Source organism: Prionailurus bengalensis, chromosome D4 (assembly GCF_016509475.1).
Source record: "Prionailurus bengalensis isolate Pbe53 chromosome D4, Fcat_Pben_1.1_paternal_pri, whole genome shotgun sequence".
Lineage (NCBI taxonomy): Eukaryota > Metazoa > Chordata > Mammalia > Carnivora > Felidae > Prionailurus > Prionailurus bengalensis.
The window spans coordinates 94,362,864-94,380,440 of NC_057359.1; the positions used below are offsets into that span (position 1 = coordinate 94,362,864).

Genomic DNA, 17,577 nt, shown 5'->3' on the forward strand with positions numbered 1-17,577 from the left:
TTCATTTCTCTTGCTTTGTTTAAGGAATGATTCCACTGTCTTCTAGTTTCCATGCTTGCTTTTTAAGAAATTAGCTTGTCATTCCTTTTAAAGGACTTGTTTTCTCTTTGGCCTTTTTTTTTTTTTTTATTTTTTTTTAAAGAAATCTTTTTCTCGTTTTTAATGTTTATTCGTTTATTTTGAGAGAGAGAGAGCACGCACAAGCGTGGAGGGGCAAAGATGGATAGAGAGAATCCCAAGCCGGCTCCGTGCTGTCAGTGCAGAGCCCGATTTGGGGCTCGAACTCACAAACCTTGAGATCATGACCTAAGCCAAAATCAAGAGTTTGATACTCAACCAACTGAGCCTCCCAGGCGCCCCTGGCCCTTTTTTTTTTTTTTTTTTTATGTTAAAGAGTGTGTGTGTGTGAATGCGTGTATGTGTGATGCATACAGAAAGGTCCTTAAGGTAGGGGTGCCTGGGTGGCATAGTCAGTTAACTGCCTGACTTCGCTCAGGTCACGATCTCACAGTTTGTGACTTTGAGCCCCGCATCGGGCTCTGTGCTGACAGCTCGGAGTCTGGAGCCTCCTTGGGATTCTGTGTCTCCTTCTTTCTCTGCCCCTCCCCTACTCACGATCTGTCTCTCTCTGTCTCAAAAATAAACATTTGAAAATTAAAAAAAATAAAAGTCCTTATGGTATAAGCATCCTGTTAATAAATAATCATAAATGGCTCCCACCTCACCCGAGGTCAGGACACAACAGAGCCTACCCCCCGCCAGAGGGGCTGGCTCTCCAGGCTCTGATGGTGACAGCCCCCATCTCTGCACTTCTCTGGTTTGACCACCTTGCAAGCACCCGCAAACCATGTGGCTTACCCGTGTTTGCCTCTCAGCTTTGTGCTCATGGAGTCCCACAGTGGGGATTCTTCTGTGTCTGCCTTTCAGTCCAAGGGCAGAAGCCTGCCTTGTGCCCGTGACCACTGAGGGAGGAAGTGTGCCTGAGCTCTGGTCCCCGGGCCTGCCTCTGCTGCCCTCGTGTGAGGTGCCATCCTGGGAAAGCAAGTGGGAGCAGGAGCTCTGTGCTGGTCTGCAGCTTCTTGTGGGTCTTAAACTGTTGCAAAATAAAATGTTACTTATTGTGGAAAACCAGCCCTTTTTAGTGTTGTTTTCTGTGGCCTTCTGGGCTGACCTGATGTGTAGGGCTTGGCTCCACCTGCCTGGATTCTTAGCCTGATGTTTAATTCACTGGCCCAGGCTGCTCACCCTCTGAGCTTGGGAGCCTGTGATTTTGTGTATTTTTCTTCCTTTAGAACCTGAGCTTTTCTTGAGATTCCCCAGGAAAGATATGAGGCGGGCTTTTCTAGTTTGCCCTAAGTCCAAGAGTGTTGTTCCCTGGAGACTCTGCTTTTGTGGGGTGTCTCCCACCCCACTGTGTCCACCAGGCAGGCTCTGGCTCTGTGCCCTCTCTCCAGCCCCAGAGCAGCACTAAAGCCACCGCCGTCTCTCCTGGGCTACTGTCCTGCCGGGGTCTGAGAAGTGTCCTCTCCCAGCCAGGAGCGCCTTTGAAGAGTGGTTTTGATACCTTCCCATCTGTTTAATTTTCATCCTCGGGTCTCACTGGGAGCAGCAGTTATTTCATTTGGGCCCCGGTTCTGTGCAGTGTGGCGTGCCTTGCCACGTGTGGCTGTTTGAATGTAAATGACAAAGTTAAACGAAAGGAAATGTGTGCCCCTCTGGCCTCAGCTGCACCTCCCAAGCTCAGGGGCTGTGTGTTCGGGGCGGCTGTGCTGGGCGCAGACGGAGAGCTCCAGTGCCAGCACTGGGGACGTCCGTAGTGTGGGCACCCCTGCCACTGGGCACTCATAGCAGCTGCCCTGTCCTGGGTCCAGGTGTGTGTGTCCCCACTGACAGGCCACCTCCATCTGCTCCCCAGCTCTGGGTGCCTGTCACCCTGTCCTTCATGTGTTAGTGTTACTGCCATGAGCCTATGAGGTGTCTTCTAACACAGAGAGGTGGGTGTTCTAACAGTCACAGAGCCCAGAGGGGAAGGACAGAGCCACACCTGTTGCACTGACCCCTGAGCCCAGGGACTGCCATGGACTGCACACACCCACACAGGATCTTGCACACTCTGCACGCTCTCCCAGGGGCCTTTTGGGGAAGAGGGGTGGGGGTTGGGACCTGCCTGGACTTGGTGTGTCTGGCCTGGAGCTTCTACTAAGTCCGTCCTGCTGGATGGACTGGAACTTTTCCCTGGGGACCTGCTTCCCTGTTCTCACCATTCTCTCTGGGGGAATCACGTCAGTCACGTGGGGATCTCCTGGTTTGACTCTCTTTTCTCTGTCTCCTCCCTTTGTCTCGCGGTCTTCCCTACCTTTTCCTGGTGATGATCACTTTTTTCTGGGCTGACTGGCGTGGTGTTGGTTCTGGATTGTGTGTTCCAGTGAGGGTCTCTGTGCTTGTGTGTGGGCTTGGTCACTTTTTGCTCCTCCTTTCGCTCAATCATGCTGGGAACTAGTTGTGAGTCCTCAGACCTGCCCCTGAAATCTCAGGGAGGGCCTGGTCCTCTGACCCCTGACTTTCAACTCTGCTTGTGGCCAACAGCCCCATCCTGCCCTCTGGAATTTGGCAGAAGTCTCCTTCGAGGCTCCCCGAGTCACCTCAGCTCGCTGGTTTCCCTGTGCAACACTCTGGGTCTATTTAAAAATTTCTTAACTCATTTTTAAAAAATTTTTTTCTAATGTTTATTTTTGAAAGAGAGAGACAGAACGGGAGTGGGGGAGGGGCAGAGAGAGAAGGAGACACAGAATCTGAAGCAGGTTCCAGGCTCTGAGCTGTCAGCACAGAGCTCAACACAGGCCCCAAACTCACAAACTGTGAGACACGACCTGAGCTGAAGTCGAGCACTTAACTGAGCCACCCAGGCGCCCCACTCATTTTGTTATTTTTGTTTTTAATTGCTAACAGCAAAAACAATACTATTCTTAGCCTTCTCCTAATAAGTATTTTATAAACTAAATACTAGCTTTTGGTATGTCAGTTTAAGAAGGTGGAGGTTTTTCCCCCATGGGGAAGAAAGGTTTCAGTTGTGAGATAGCTGATTTGCTTCTAGCACACGACCTATTTTAAAGTTGGGGACTTAAGTTTCACACAGACTGAAGTTTATCTATGTGTACTTGCTAGCTCATTAGTTTTCCAAGTACATGCTCTATTGGGAGAATTAGAAATTGCTTCAGAGTACATACTACTGGAGATCAGTTTTGGTTCTGCTTATTTTGTTTGGGAAGCATTAAAACAGCCAGAGAAAGAGGTCACTGAACCAGAGTGTCCTTTGGTCATTGTAGGCCAGGTGACGGCCTGCCTCCTGGCCCAGCCCCACTGAGCGGTCCCTTCCACATCCCTTCTTTGCCTACTTTAGAAGGTTTTCACTTTTTAATTTCTAAAGGTGTTGTCACTAACGTGCTTTAAACATTTTCTATCAAATTGGTTGGAAATGAAAATGCTCTTTTTTAAAATTTTTAAATGTTTATTTGTGTGTGAGAGAGAGAGAGACAGAGCACGAGCAGGGGAGAGAGGGAGACACAGAATCCGAGGCAGGCTCCAGGCTCTGAGCTGTCAGCACAGAGCCCACCTTGGGCCTCGAACCCATGAACCATGAGATCGTGTCCTGAGCTGAAGTCAGACACAACCGACTGAGCCACCCAGGGGCCCTGAAAATGCTCTTCTTGAACTAAAGATTTGGCAATAATAGAACAATCATGTCTTTGAATTCGGTTCTGAAGACTCAGTTATAGTTGGTCATTAGAAATGATTTTTTAACGTAGCTCACGAGGTCTTAGCACTTGCAAGTGTCTGAAGTGTCTGAATGTGAGCCAGGTGGGGGCTACCGTGGCGGCTCCCCCACACCCGAACTGTCCTGTGTCACCAGGCGGGCGCGAACATTGACACCTGCTCAGAAGACCAGAGGACCCCATTGATGGAGGCGGCAGAAAACAACCATTTGGATGCAGTGAAGTACCTCATCAAGGCTGGCGCCCTCGTGGATCCGAAGGTACGCTACCTGGTCTGAATCCCATTCCAGTTTTGTGTCGAAATGTCTCATAAAGCTGAGCCGGGGCCGGTTCCTCGTTGGAGCAGCTTCAGGAATTGGCAGCCGGCAGATGTCCACCTGGTAGTCCAGAAGCAGTTGTCTGCTCTCCTTGCGTGGTCACGGGTCTATTTGGGAGAACACTAGTGAGCACGGGGTGTGCTGTGCCTGGTGATAGTCACAGCAACTAGTAAGGAGTCTGCCGTGCCCAGTCTCTGCCTCCTTCATTTTGTACGCTTTTCCTCTTCTGACTTTAACTTAGAGCAGTTAGACACCCCACTCCAAAAGAGCATACAAATTGGGAAGAAGAAGTAAAATGATCTCTGTTCGTAAATGGTATGATTTTATATGTAGAAAACCCTAAAATCCCATCCAAAATCTAGAACTAACAAATGCATTCAGAGAAGTTATAAGATACAAAGTTAATACAGAAACATCAGTTATATTTTTATACACTTGAGATGAGTTATCCAACAAGGAAATTAAGAAAACAATTCCATTTATAACAGCATCAAAAAGAGTAAAATACTAGGAATAAACTTAACCAAGGACACGAAAGACTTATAGACTGAAAACCACAAAACATTGCTGAAAGAGATTAAAGAATTGACTTACGAACATGGGAACATGTCCTGTGTTCATGGGTTGGACGAGTGAATATTGTCACAATGCCAGTACCGCCCAGAGTGAACCACAGATCCAGCGCAATCCCTGTCAGAATCCCAACGAGTTTCTCACAGAAATAGAAAAGCGCGTCCTGAAACTCCTACGGATCTCAAGGGACCGACCCTGAACAGCCAAAACAACCCTGCAAAAGAACAAAGCCGGAGGCCCCACACTTCCTGAGTTCAAAACCTACTACAGAGCTACCGTAATCAACACAGCGCGGTGCTGGTGTGAAGACAGAATGGCCCAGAAATGAACCCTCAGATGGATAAAGTGATCTTTAGGAGGGGGCCAAGACCACTCAGTGGGAGGAAAGGGCCATCTTTTTAACAAATGGTACCAGGAAAAGGGAATCTCCACATGCAAAGGAATGCAGTTGGGCCCTTACTTTAGACTGTTTTCAGGTATTAATTCAAAATGGATCAAAGATCTAAATGTAAGAGCTTAAACCATAAATCTCTTAGAAGAAAAGATAGAGGAAAATCTTCTCAACATTCATTGGATATGGCAATGATTTCTTGTATGTGACACCAAAAGCACAGACAATAAAATTAAAATAAACTTCATCAAAATTGAAAATTTTTGTTTGTCAGAGGGTACTATCCCAAAGTGTGAAGAGACAACTCACGGGATGGTGAAAATAGTCCTAAATCTTGATAGGGGATTCCTATCCAGAATATATAAAGAACTCCTACCACCCAATAGCAAAAGTCCAACCCAGTTCAAAGATGGGCAAGGAGTTTGAATAGGCGTTCCTCCAAAGAAGCTCTATAAATGGCCAATTAGCACACAACAAGGTATTCAGCATCACCAGTCATCGGGGAAATGCAAATCAAAACCACAGTGAGTCACCTCACCCGCTTCGGGCAGCTGTTATCTAAACACGGAAAATAAGTGCTGGCAAGGTTGTGGAGAAGCTGGAGCCCTCGTGCACTGCTGGCAGGAACGTCAAATCGTGCAGCTGAGTGGACAACTGTGGTGGATCCTCAAAAACTTAAACATAGAATTACCATGTGATCCAGCTGTTCCAGTCAAGAAACTGAAAGCAGGTGCATGAATCAGTGTTTGCTCCCCCATGTTCTCAGCAGCATTGTTCACAAAGCGAGAAGGTGGAAACGGCCAAGGTATCCCCCTGCGGGGGGACAGGTTAGTGAAAAGTGGTCCGTGTGCATCGTGGGTCATCGCTCAGCTGCGAATGGGAAGGAAGTCCCAGCACCAGCGTTGTGCTGAGTGAGAGCAGCCCATCACAGCACTCATCCTGTAGGATCCACTCCTGTGAGGACCCAGAGTCATCAAATCTAGACGCTGGAAGTAAGTTAAAGGATACCGGGGGCGGGGCCAGGGGTGGGATGGGGCGGGGCGGGGCGGGGCAGGCGTCCCTTCTTAGTGGACCCCACGCTTCCTTCCAGAGTCCGCACCTACGGTGGCACGCTACCACTGACTCGTACACTTAAAGGTGACTAAAATGACAAGTTTTATGTTGTGTACCTACACATGTATTTGTTTAGAGCCACGATAAAACTATAAAAACGATCTCACGGTCTTTCACAGTGTCACACAATTTTCCAACAAAAAACTTACACTGTTGATAGTAATTTGTCAGCTTCCTTTTTCCGTCAAATTATCACTATTTTTCTGTCATTAAATATTATCTTATCACATTATTTTAAGTGGCTGCATTGTATTTCATATTATATTGTCATTGTATTTCATGATGTAACGTAATGGTATCGTTTTTAGTCAGATTTACTTATTGCCTAATATTTAGTTTTGAATTTCCATTATACACAGTGCTTCAGTAAAATGTTTTCTTAGCTAAGTTTTGGTACATGTTTGGTTTCTTTAGGACATATTTCTGGGTGTGGAATTGTTAGATCAAAATATATAGTCATTTTTAAGGCTTTTTATATTTTTTTCTGAAGGGCACCGAGAGTATGTGAGCACTCGCTCCTGTCTGCTCTTACCAATGCCGACTATTAGAGATGTTTTTAAAAAATATTAACTAACAGTTTGATATACGAAAATGGTTTGATATACGAAATTTATTTTTTTACTATTTTAATTCACTTGTCTTAAAGTGAACACTTTGGTGTATAGCTATTCATATCTTAGGAATATTTTTTCCAGCTTATGTTTATAAAGTCTTTTGCTTTATTTTTGGTGGTTTTTGCAATCTGGAAACTACTATTGTATAAATATAGATAGCTATTTTTTAAAAATTATTTTTATTTTTATTGTTTTTTAATTTTTTTAAGTTTGTGTATTTTGAGAGAGAGGGAGTGGTGAGGCGCAGGCAGAGAGAGAGAGAGAATCCCAAGCAGGTTCTGCACTGTTAGTGCAGAGCCCGACGTGGGGCTTGAACACATGAACTGTGAGATGATGAGCTGAGCTGAAATCAAGACTCAGACACTTAACCAACTGAGCCACCCAGGTGCCCCTGTAGATAGCTACAATTAATCCTCTGTGTTATGATGGGTGGGTGAGTCTCGCATTTACCTCATCCTCTGATGGGTTCACAGGAGCCAGCGCCCAAGCTAAGCACCAATGCAGAGGCAAGAGGTTAGTGTTCAGGGCTTTACAGAAGCAGCAAGAGCCTGTAGACAAGGACTGGAGAAGTATCTGTGGCTTGAGGGGAGCAGGCATCTGAAGTGGGTGACTCGTAGACGAGCTTAGCCGTAGATTGGGTGTAGTGTAAGAAAGTGGTCACTGAGGTTGAAGACTGATCATTGAAATTTTTCAGTCTGAAGAAGAGGTTGTAGGATAGTTTCCAACTGATGTGTAATTGGAGTCCCAGAAAGAGGAGAGAACCTGGTAGAAAAAAATTATGTTGGGAAAAAAATGGTCATAAACTTACCAGATTTGGTAAGAAAACAATCTACAGATCCAAGAAGCTGAAAAAACCCCAGACTGGGTAAATTCAAAGACTACCTCACCTAAGCACAGTGTGGTTAAAACTGTCGACAACTGAGAATGGAGAAAGTCTTACAAGCAGCTAAAGAACAGCACGTTACATGCAGGCGGGCAGCATCACAGCGAGCCACCAACTTCTCATCTGAAACGATGGGGTAGAAAGCTCAAAAAATTGTCAGTCCAGAAGACTGCATCCAGTAAAAGTCCCCCTGCAAACGAATTGTGTAATAAAACATTCCCAGTTGAACAAAAGCTGATAGGATTTATTGGTACATTTGCCCAAATAGGGTTGGGAAAGCCCGGGAGTCAGCCCAGGAACCGCCCCTGGGAAAGACTGTCGTTTTCTCTAAATTTCCGAGAAGATAGGGGCGCCTGGGTGGCTCAGTCGGCTAAGCGTCCAGTTTCAGCTCGGGTCGTGATCTCGCGGTTCGTGGGTTCGAGCCCTACATTGGACTCTGTGCTGACAACTCGGAGCCTGGAGCCTGCTCCAGATTCTGTGTCTCCCTCTCTCTGCTCCTTCCCCGCTTGCAGACACGCGCGCGCTCCTTCTCGCTCTCTCTTGTGCTCTCTCGCTCTCTCTCTAAAATAAACGTTAAATTTTTTCTTAATTTCTAGAAGATAAAAGACTATTTAAAGCAGAAATAATATCTGTACAAGGTGCAGTTCATACCAGTTTAGAAGTAAAATGTATGCCACCAACAGCACCAAGCAAGAGCCATGAATGGAGCCCTGCTGTTGTCAGGCTGTCGTTTCTGCTGTGGGAGGCAGTAGGTATCAGTCCAAGGTGACCGATAAAGAGAATAATACCGTCATCCGCAGAGAAAGCACAAAGAAAATAATTTAAAAGAAATAACAGCTTTAAGGACAATTTACGAAAATCGAGTAGAGGTGGTAAGATGGGATCCTGAGCAGTATTTGTATAACTACAGGCAGGAGAAGAGGAGTAAACACCAATGGTACAAGGAGCCCTGTCCCTGTCCGTGGTGACACCACGTGTGAAGACTGAACACACCAGGACCAGCTGTGTGCTGCTGCAGGGTGCTTGCGTTATTGGAGACACAGCTGGAAATAAAAAGGATGGAGAATGTATATCATGCAGATGGTAAATGTGAGAATCAAAAGGAAAAATTTTTAGACTTCTGTAAGAGGAAAGATTATCTTTGTGATTGCAGCATAGGGAAAGGTATCTTAAGACACAGAAAAGTACAAAAACGGTAAAGTTAAGTGCGTTAGAATTAAGAATTTCCAATCAACAGGATGTCACAAAGTTCACAAAAGGCAGGCTACACACTCCCAGAAGATTTTGCAGCACACTTGCAAAGGATTCATATCCAAAACTCTAAGGAAGTCCTACAAATAAAAGAATCCAAAAGAAAAACAGGCAAGGAATGAGCGGCAGTCCTCAGAAGAGGAAGTCGGAGTAACCAGCAAACACGCGGAAGGCGCTCAGCCTTTTGAAAACAAGCCTGAGACCCTGTTGTGTAGCCCTTGGATGTGGTGGTGCTCAAAGGTTGGACCGCCCAGAGGAGCCACAGCGCCCCCTGCGTCCCTGTTGCTGGGCGTGTGCCCCCGCCCCCATGATGTGTGAACAGGGGACAGTTTTGCAATCTCAGTGCATCTTTAAATAGCACAAAGTCAAACAGAACACTTGAGAACAAGGCAAGCCTTTAAAGCCAACAACCGTATGTTTTTGTGTTTATCATACAATTAAAATTTTAAACACCAGTAATAACGGGATTGGACTGTGTGGGTTTTCTTGAGGAAAAGTGGGTTTACTGATTAACTTCAGTCTGGATAAGACGTATGTATTATATGTATGTGAAAATCTAGGATTACTGCTCTTAGGGTTAGAAACGGAGAGAAAGAGGGAATAAGGAAACATGGTCAATATAAAGATGGGAGCCGGGGGGGAGAGAAGCAGAGGGGCCCGTGAGGAGAAGACGGTGGGAGTGTGTCCGCGTGGGTCCTTGAGGTGCGTGCACAGGAGGGATCCATCTGTGAAAGATGCTACCTCAGGTTGGCACTGAGCCTGGCTGTATAAACGGGGCATGAATGGTCCCCCAGCCCTCCCGGAACCCCCAAGTCTCTCCTGGAGCTTCCTGAGTCCAACCTCTCCTCTCCATGAGTCTGACCTCTCCTCTCCAGTGGTGGGTGGCTTTTGTTTTGTTTTGAGGTAGTTCAATTAATGGGATATATTTAGCATGCCTGAGGAAGCAGAGCTGAAAGCTAACAGGGAGATGTGCCCAAGCAGCCTCAGGAAACAGAACGCGCTCAGTCAGCCACCAGGACGTGTGTGGGGCTGCAGGGCAGGCTTTGCCCCTGTTCTGGGCCCCTGCTCTTCCCTGCCATTTATTATTTTTAATCCTGTGGCGTACAGACAGTGATTACTGCCTCGTTAGCACTGCTTTAAACGTGCGGTGGCAACCATTTCTTGTAGAGGTCCTGATGGGTACTGTGGCCCTCTGGTCGTGTGAGGAGTACAGTGGCTTGAAACAGTCCCAGGGGCCCTGTTGGAACAGAGGGACAGGTCGCCGCACCTGGCCACATGGAGAAGCCTGGGGTGTGGCACGGCCTGTCAGACCGTGAAGGAAAGGGAGGGACAGCGGTTCACATGTGTGCCTGCAGGCTGTCTGCAACTGGAAGGCCCTTTGCCACCTGAGGCCTCGTCCCATCGGCGTCAGAAGCTCGGGGTCTGGACCCCAGTGGTACAGCCTCTGAAAACAACCCCACCCTCCTCTGCCCGGGCTCCTTATCGTTCTAGACGGCACCTCCCCTCTGTGGGGAATGAAGGTTCACTGTGGCCATGCGCTCAGGGCCTGGCACGCTGTAAGTCATGTGATTTCTCTGGATCTAAATGGCATTTGTGTTGCAGGATGCAGAGGGCTCCACCTGTTTGCACCTCGCTGCCAAGAAAGGCCACTATGATGTGGTTCAGTATCTGCTTTCAAATGGACAAATGGACGTCAACTGTCAGGTAAAGCCACGTCCTCCACTTACCGACACTCTACCTGGCTGGTTGGCCAGAGACCCCAGTCTCCTTTGTAGCAGTCCTGGCTCCCTGCCTGTTTTCTGTGGCCCCCCCTTGCAAGGCCTCGGAAGGCCTGGCCTCACTCACCCTGGCTGCCGCCTCCCAGGCCGCCCACCGGTTACTCTGAGAGCTCATCCCGCAGTGACCTCTTGGGCCACCGTAGTCTCCTGGCCTGGGTGAACATGTCACCATCTGAGTGGGGTCCCTGACCTCCTGTATGCCGGGTGACCTCCCTCCCGTGGTGCCCATCTTCCCACCTAGTGGCTCTCAGGGTTCCAGGGCAGGGTCTTTGGGTGACGAGTAGTCCTTGGCCTGAGGAGGTCCCATGTGTGTCAAGTGAGTGAGTGACTCGGGAGAGCAAATGAGGGAGCTTCCCTCCCACTTGCTGGGGCCCAGACCCCTCTCCTCCCACATGACTCTGGGCTCTGGGAAGGCTGTCTTGGCATCACAGGCTCTGCCCCATCTTTTAGGAGTGTCATTGCCTCCAGCCCAGCTCTCTGCAAGCCACCCTGACAGAGACCCTCCCCAGTGGCCTAGAGATGTGGTTCCCTGCCATGTGCCTCACGGCCCACCTCTGCTCTCACAAGGTCCACGGGCTAGACCCCTACCCTGTTTCATTTTCTACCTCCCATTTGGTTGGGTTTTGAACATTTCCTCTCCTAGGCTGGGCTGGCTCCACGAGGCCAGCTTGTCCCTGCAGTGTCCCCAGTGCCCAGGCGGTGCCCACAGCCAGCCTGCAGGGAGGGCCTCGCTACAGTCATGGAAGCTGCATATCTGCCAGAGAGATGTGGCAGCTGGGGGTGTGCAGGGAGTCGTTTGAGAGGTGCTGGGGAGGGTTGAGCTTTCTGCCACCAGACCATGAGTTGGCAGCGTGATACGCATTTCCTGAGGACTTGCTTTTCCTGGTTTAAACAAAACTACCCACGACCAACTGAGTAAGGAGAGACAGGCCTGGGTGGGTGGAGTGGTAGAAAGCCGACTGGTCAGAACCACGGTGGACCCTACAGATGGGGTCAGTCTGCGAAGACTCTCTGCCGTCTGCCTTTCAGGAAGAAGCCAGAACTGCGCACAGCCTCCCGTCAGTCTCTGGGCTTGGATTGCTTTCCGTCCGCAGTTCTTGGCAGCCTGCTCTTGCTTCCTCCTCGGGGTCTGTGTCACTAGGGCCAGCACTTCTCACCAACCAGACTTCTGGTCTCTGAGAGTCGGTCTGGTCAACAGTGTTTCTGGTCCAGGGATCCAGGCAGGTGCACTCAGGTGTGCGGGGTATTGTCCTGGCAGTGTCTGTCCTCCAGGCTGGAGAGGGGCGAGGTCCCGCAGAACCATCTGTCCCCCTCAGAGCAGAGGTTTGTGAGGGTCACACTGGATGGTTCTGGCTCCGTCTTGCACCCACTGAGATGTCTGGGGCTATACCTGGAGCCTTAGTTTCCTCACCAAGAAAATGGGAACTTGGTCTGGCTCCCGCCTCTTGGGGCCGCCTTATAGGTCCTCAGTGAGACTGCTCTTCGTGTTACTTGTCTCTGGGAGCTGTGGTGAATTGTAGGGCTTTGTGTTTTGTTTTGTTTGTTTGTTGAAATTAGGATGATGGCGGCTGGACACCCATGATTTGGGCCACTGAGTATAAGCACGTGGAGCTCGTGAAGCTGCTGCTGTCCAAGGGGTCTGACATCAACATCCGGGACAACGTGAGTCTCTGGGTTTCGCTGGTCCTAAGCAGGTCCTGGAGGAGGATGGAGAGACCAGGGCGTGCAGAGCTGACAGCTGAAGGTTCTTTTTCTTGGAAACCTGACCAAGGCTCTGCCCTCTTTTTCCATGTTTTCGGTGGCCCCTGGACCCACTGTGGTTTCCTCAGGTTGTTTTGTGTGTCGGCCAGTTGCTGGGTATAGATTGAGGGGCGGAGGTTCCTGAGACCTGCCCATGGGTGGTACCTGCCTATTTAGAGGCGCACCTGGATTGAGGAACCCAGGGTGCACACCATCCCTGTGCAGGTAGATGTGTGAGCGCTGGCTCCTTCTGTGGTTGCCACCATGCACTCAGACCACGAGAGCTAAGGTGCTGGTATTGAAGGCTGGTTTTGTGGGACAGGTTTGGTCTCAGAAAATGGGGGCTTGGGGCCAAGGTCCGAAGACTCACCAGTCCCTGTGGGAGTAACCTCCTGGCAGCCTGTGTGTCAGCAGGCAACTCCGGTTAATTACTTACTTACTTAATTAATTAATTTATCTATGTATTTTTAAGTTTATTCAGTTATTATATTAGAGAGAGAGAGAGGGGGCACACACGCACAAGTGGGGGAGGAGCAGAGACAAAGAGGAGACACAGAATCTGAAGCAGCTCCAGCCTCCGAGCTATCAGCACAGAGCCTGACGTGGGGCTCAAACCCACGAACCACGGGATCATGACCTGAGCCGAGGTCGGACGCTTAGCCGACGGAGCCATCCAGGCGCCCCAACTCCAGTTAATTTAAGAGGGCATTTCTGGGAAGGTCACTGGGGACCTGCTCTGGAGCAAGGCAGAGGGACAGGGTTCCCAGGACAGACAGACACAGTGTGCCCTGCAGAGCTATGTCCACTGTTACAGAGTGTCACCAAAAGCCATAAATAGAAAGTCTAGCCACAGACTCATTGAACTGATAACGAAATAAGAAAGCAGGTTGGCAGTAAGAGTTGATTGTTCCAAGCACACCGTTCAGTAGCATGCAAGTCAGCGTGGAGCCTGAGCGTCCAAGGTAGGGAGGCAGGTGGCCTTTTCCGGTTCTGAACCCTGAGCGGGACAGGGCTCTCTAGACCCCCGCTTGAAGAAGGGGTGGGAGCAGCGAGCACCACCTGGTCTCTCATTGTGGCTGCTCAGCATCGGGACCCTTTCCTGCATCTGTGAGCGGGTCTCACCCTGCCCAGAAACGTGGCACACAGGCCGGGATCTGGACCTGCAGCGCGTGGCTCGGCTACGGGGTGTCTCTGTTCGTGTCCTCAGAGCTGGTGTGAGTACGATGACACCGCCTGAAAGGGACCGGGGACTGGAAGGTGAGGATAAAGGGAAGGGGTGTGGGGAGGTCCCTTGTGGCCACAGCAGAGAGCAGTCGCGACCTGCCATGCTGATGCTTTGTGACGTGGTTAGGCCAGTTGCAGCCGTGTGTCCTTGGGCATGGTGCCCCTCGTGCAGCTGTCTGGGGTCGGGGTGCGGGTGTGTGGGCAGCACACGGCCTCACAGAGTCCAGCGGGTGTCAGTGCTGGTGCTGATGGCGGTCCTCGGGAGTCAGAAGGATTGACGAATTGCGTGTCTGCGGGCCATATGACGACGGAACCACGTTTCACCTTGACAGTTTCATCGTCGCGCTAGCGGCAGACTGTACCGTGGCAGGTGTGCAGTGACACGTACACCTGAAATAGATGCTTGTGAGCCCAGAGTCCACCACAGCCACACCAGTGCATGACACTCCTTCCCAGTTTCCTCCTGCTGCTTTGTAGCCAGCCGCCCGCACCACTTTCTGTCCCGTGGGGGTTCTCTGTGAGCTTGGTGTTCCGTGGGTAGATCCCTGCGGTGTGGACGCTGCTCAGGCAGCGTTGGTCTGGCGGTCAGTGTTCCGTCGTGTGGACAGATCAGCTCACTCGTCCCTTACCTGGTCATGGACATTTGGGTCTTCTGGGTCTGGCTCTCACACGTGGAGCCGCTGTGAACACGCACACAGGCAGGCCACACATTTGCATGGCCACATGCTGTCATTTCCCTCAGGTGACACCTGGGTCCCGTGATGTGTGTGTGCTCACGTCTGTGAGGACACCGCCCAGCTTCTGGAGCGGCCACGCCCTTCCCAGTGTCTGAGAGCTGCTCCTTCCCCCTCCCCGGGCCTCAGCATGGTCAGTCTGTGTCCTCTTCTGGGAGGGGTCTGCTCACATCTGTTGCCCATGTTTTAGTGGGATGTTTATTGTTGTATCCTTCAGTTTTGAAGGGTTTAGTACATTTTGTGTACAGGTCCTCTGTATCAGATGGTTTATAAACCCTAACAAGTAAGCAGATGGTTTTTAATTTTGATAAAGTCCGGCTTATCAATTATTTTCTTTTTTTTTTTTTTAATTTTTATTTATTTATTGAGAGCGAGGGAGACAGAGACAGAGCATGAGCAGGGGAGGGGCAGAGAGAGAGGGAGACACAGAATCCGAAGCAGGCTCCAGGCTCTGAGCTGTCCGCACAGAGCCCGACGCGGGGCTCGAACTCACGAACTGTGAGATCTTGACCTGAGCCAAAGTTGGACGCTCAACCGACTGAGCCACCCAGACGCCCCAATTATTTTCTATTTATAGGTCATGTTTTTGGTGTTCTCTTTAAGAGTTCATTGCCTAACCTCAGATCCCTTTCTCCCATGTTTTCTTATAATAGTTTTTAGTTTCAGGTGGTCATTTTCATAGATGGTAGGAGGTGTGAATCAAAGTTCTGTATTTGTGTGTGTATGTGCGTGTGTGTGTGGATGTGTAGCTGAAAGTCCTCCTTTCTCCACAGAATTGACTTTTGTCCTTTTGTCCACATGTGCGGGGGTCCACACCTGCCTGTCCTCACACCATTGCCGTGCTTTCCCAATGCTGAGAAAGTGCCACGAGGCCCGTCGAGACATTACGCATAGCACAGGAATCTTCCAGAGTGTACCCCTTTCTCCCAACCTCATGCTGTTGCTCTCAGACATTGTACTGATGCCACAGTACGTACTTTGTTGAGACTGTCAGAGATATTTGGGAAACACTGAAGAAAGTCTCAGAGATCCGCTTGTTTGCTTAGGTCCTTCGATCCAGGGTCATTTTTCTTCTGTGCATCTCACTTCACTCACTGTCCTGGGCACCGGTCTGCCCGACACCAGTGCCCGCAGAGCCCTTTTCCTGCCCTCACTCGGGGGATGTTTCGCTGGGTGTGGAACTGTGGTTTACAGCTCCTCTCCATGCTTTCCTCACACTGCCTGCATCCTCGCCAAGGGGTCTACCACAGGGGACTCTCGGGGTGCCTTGTCCTTTACTTCTCGGTGTTCGGCACATCTGTTTTCTTTTGGCTGCTTTTCGAATTTTCTCTTTGTCACTAGATTTTGGCAGTTGGATTAGGATGTGTCTTGTGTTACTTGTGTTTGTGCATGGAAGGTCAGTAAGGGTATAGTGAGCTTGGATTAGTAAGGTTAGAGTTTTGTCAGATTTAGAAATTTTTCAGTCCATATTTCTTCCAGTAATTTTTCTGCCCACCCCCACTTCATAAGGGTCCCCGTTCTGTGATTAATCAGCTGGTTTGACATTGTTCCACAGCTCACCGATGGTCTTTTCATTTTCCTAAGTAATTTTTTCACTCAGGATTGCAGTTAGGCTGATTTTAAAGCCATTTCGCTGGTTTTATTGCAATTTTGCTGTGTTTTCAAGCTCAGTGATCTTTTTTTTTTTTCTTTTTACACCCTATGATGCTGTTAATCTCCTCCAGTATGTTTCTGTCAGACACTGTAGTTGTCAGCTCTGAAAGTTTTGTTTGTAACCTTAGGTTGGATGCCAGACATGATGAAGTTTACCTTGCTACGAATTTCTTTATTCCTGGAAATGTCTTGAGTCTTGTTGTGTGTGCAGTGTAGTTACTTGGAAACAGTCTGATTGTTTTGGGTTTTACTTTCTAGGTTTATTAGGTGGCTTCAAGCAGATCTCAGCCCAGGGCTGCTCATCTCTCCTGTGTGGGTGCTGGCACTGAGCCCTCTATGCCTGGGCTTTGTGGTGTGTCCTTCTGGAGGTCAAAGGTGGGGATGTCCAGATCTCCAGAGGCCTCTTTCCCAGCCGCACAGCCTGCTGTGCAAACCCCGGCCACCTTTTTTGTCCCCTTCTCAGGGATACAGTCCTTCATCATCTGAAAACCAGTATTTCACACATTTTGACTGTTTGGCTCTCTCAGGCGGGCGGGTGAGTCCAGCTGGTCCCTCGGGCTCTGTCTTTGCCAGAAACAGAGTGCCGTCTATCGCTTCAGATACGTGGGTCAGGCCTGTTGTGACACAGCAGGCAGACCTCTGTGAGTCTGGGGCTGCATAGTCCCATGCTAGGAGGAGCCTTGGTGGCAGGGACAGTCTCAGCATGGAATTCTCGTTATAAAATCATAGATCCTTCTGATGAAGGAATGAGAAAAGAGGTCCCTAAGGAAATCACATTTTGCTCTGGAGCTTGCAGATGTGTGGAAGATGGAAAGATCAGAGGGGAGGAAGGCGACTCAGAACAACGTCCAGGAAAGGAAGCCCCAGGCAAATCCCGGCTTCTCACAGAGTACCACGGAGGAGTCTGTAGAAAAGCCTGTGCCTGGGGCCAGCAGCGATTTGCCAACTGAGAGGACCACACAGTTTCTGTTTTACTTTTATGTTTCCTACAGTTCATTGAGCTGAAAGCATTGGATGCACTCAGAGTGTGGGGATTGTCTGCGAGCCCAGGAGCGTTACAGGGGGTCCCCTGGGCAGGAGAGGGCCAGGAATGGGGCGTGCAGAGTCACGTAGCCAGCACATCGGCCCCGTGAGGGCGGACACGGGGCCGAGTGGGGCAGGCACTGTGCTGAGCTCTGCCTGGGTGCCACCGAGCCCCCCGTGGCGGTGTCAGAGTGAACAGCCAGGCTTGACTTTGGTGGTGGCTCCTGTGAGAATCTCAGGGTCCCCCAGGGGTGGGGACCCTTGAGCGGTGCACACTTTGCCGGGGGAGCAGAGAGCGCTTCCAGGGCAATAAATGTTTCTGCCACCTCTGAGGGTTAAGCCCTGAGTCCAAGTCAGAGAAAGAAAAAGACTCAGACTTTCACTTCCTTGTGTTCCCGAGGAAGAGGTTCGCTAGAGGAGAGGCTCCATGAGTTGTGACGCGTGAGCTCAGCGGGCTGCAGGGCGGTCAGGGCCGCGGGCGCGCCTCGCCACCCGCAGTGAGCACGGGAC

General features: G+C 49.8%; 1 protein-coding gene across 8 annotated transcripts in view; it reads left to right on the plus strand.

Moving 5' to 3' along the window:
- EHMT1 (euchromatic histone lysine methyltransferase 1) overlaps positions 1 to 17,577 on the plus strand; it is a 154,034-nt gene that overhangs the window by 122,254 nt on the left and 14,203 nt on the right. For all 8 annotated transcript variants that reach the window (XM_043565738.1, XM_043565743.1, XM_043565739.1 and 5 more), the window contains 3 exons: positions 3,911 to 4,033; positions 10,518 to 10,619; positions 12,251 to 12,355. In XM_043565738.1, the coding sequence (XP_043421673.1) occupies positions 3,911 to 4,033; positions 10,518 to 10,619; positions 12,251 to 12,355 (330 nt within the window). The remainder of the gene's footprint in view (positions 1 to 3,910; positions 4,034 to 10,517; positions 10,620 to 12,250; positions 12,356 to 17,577) is intronic.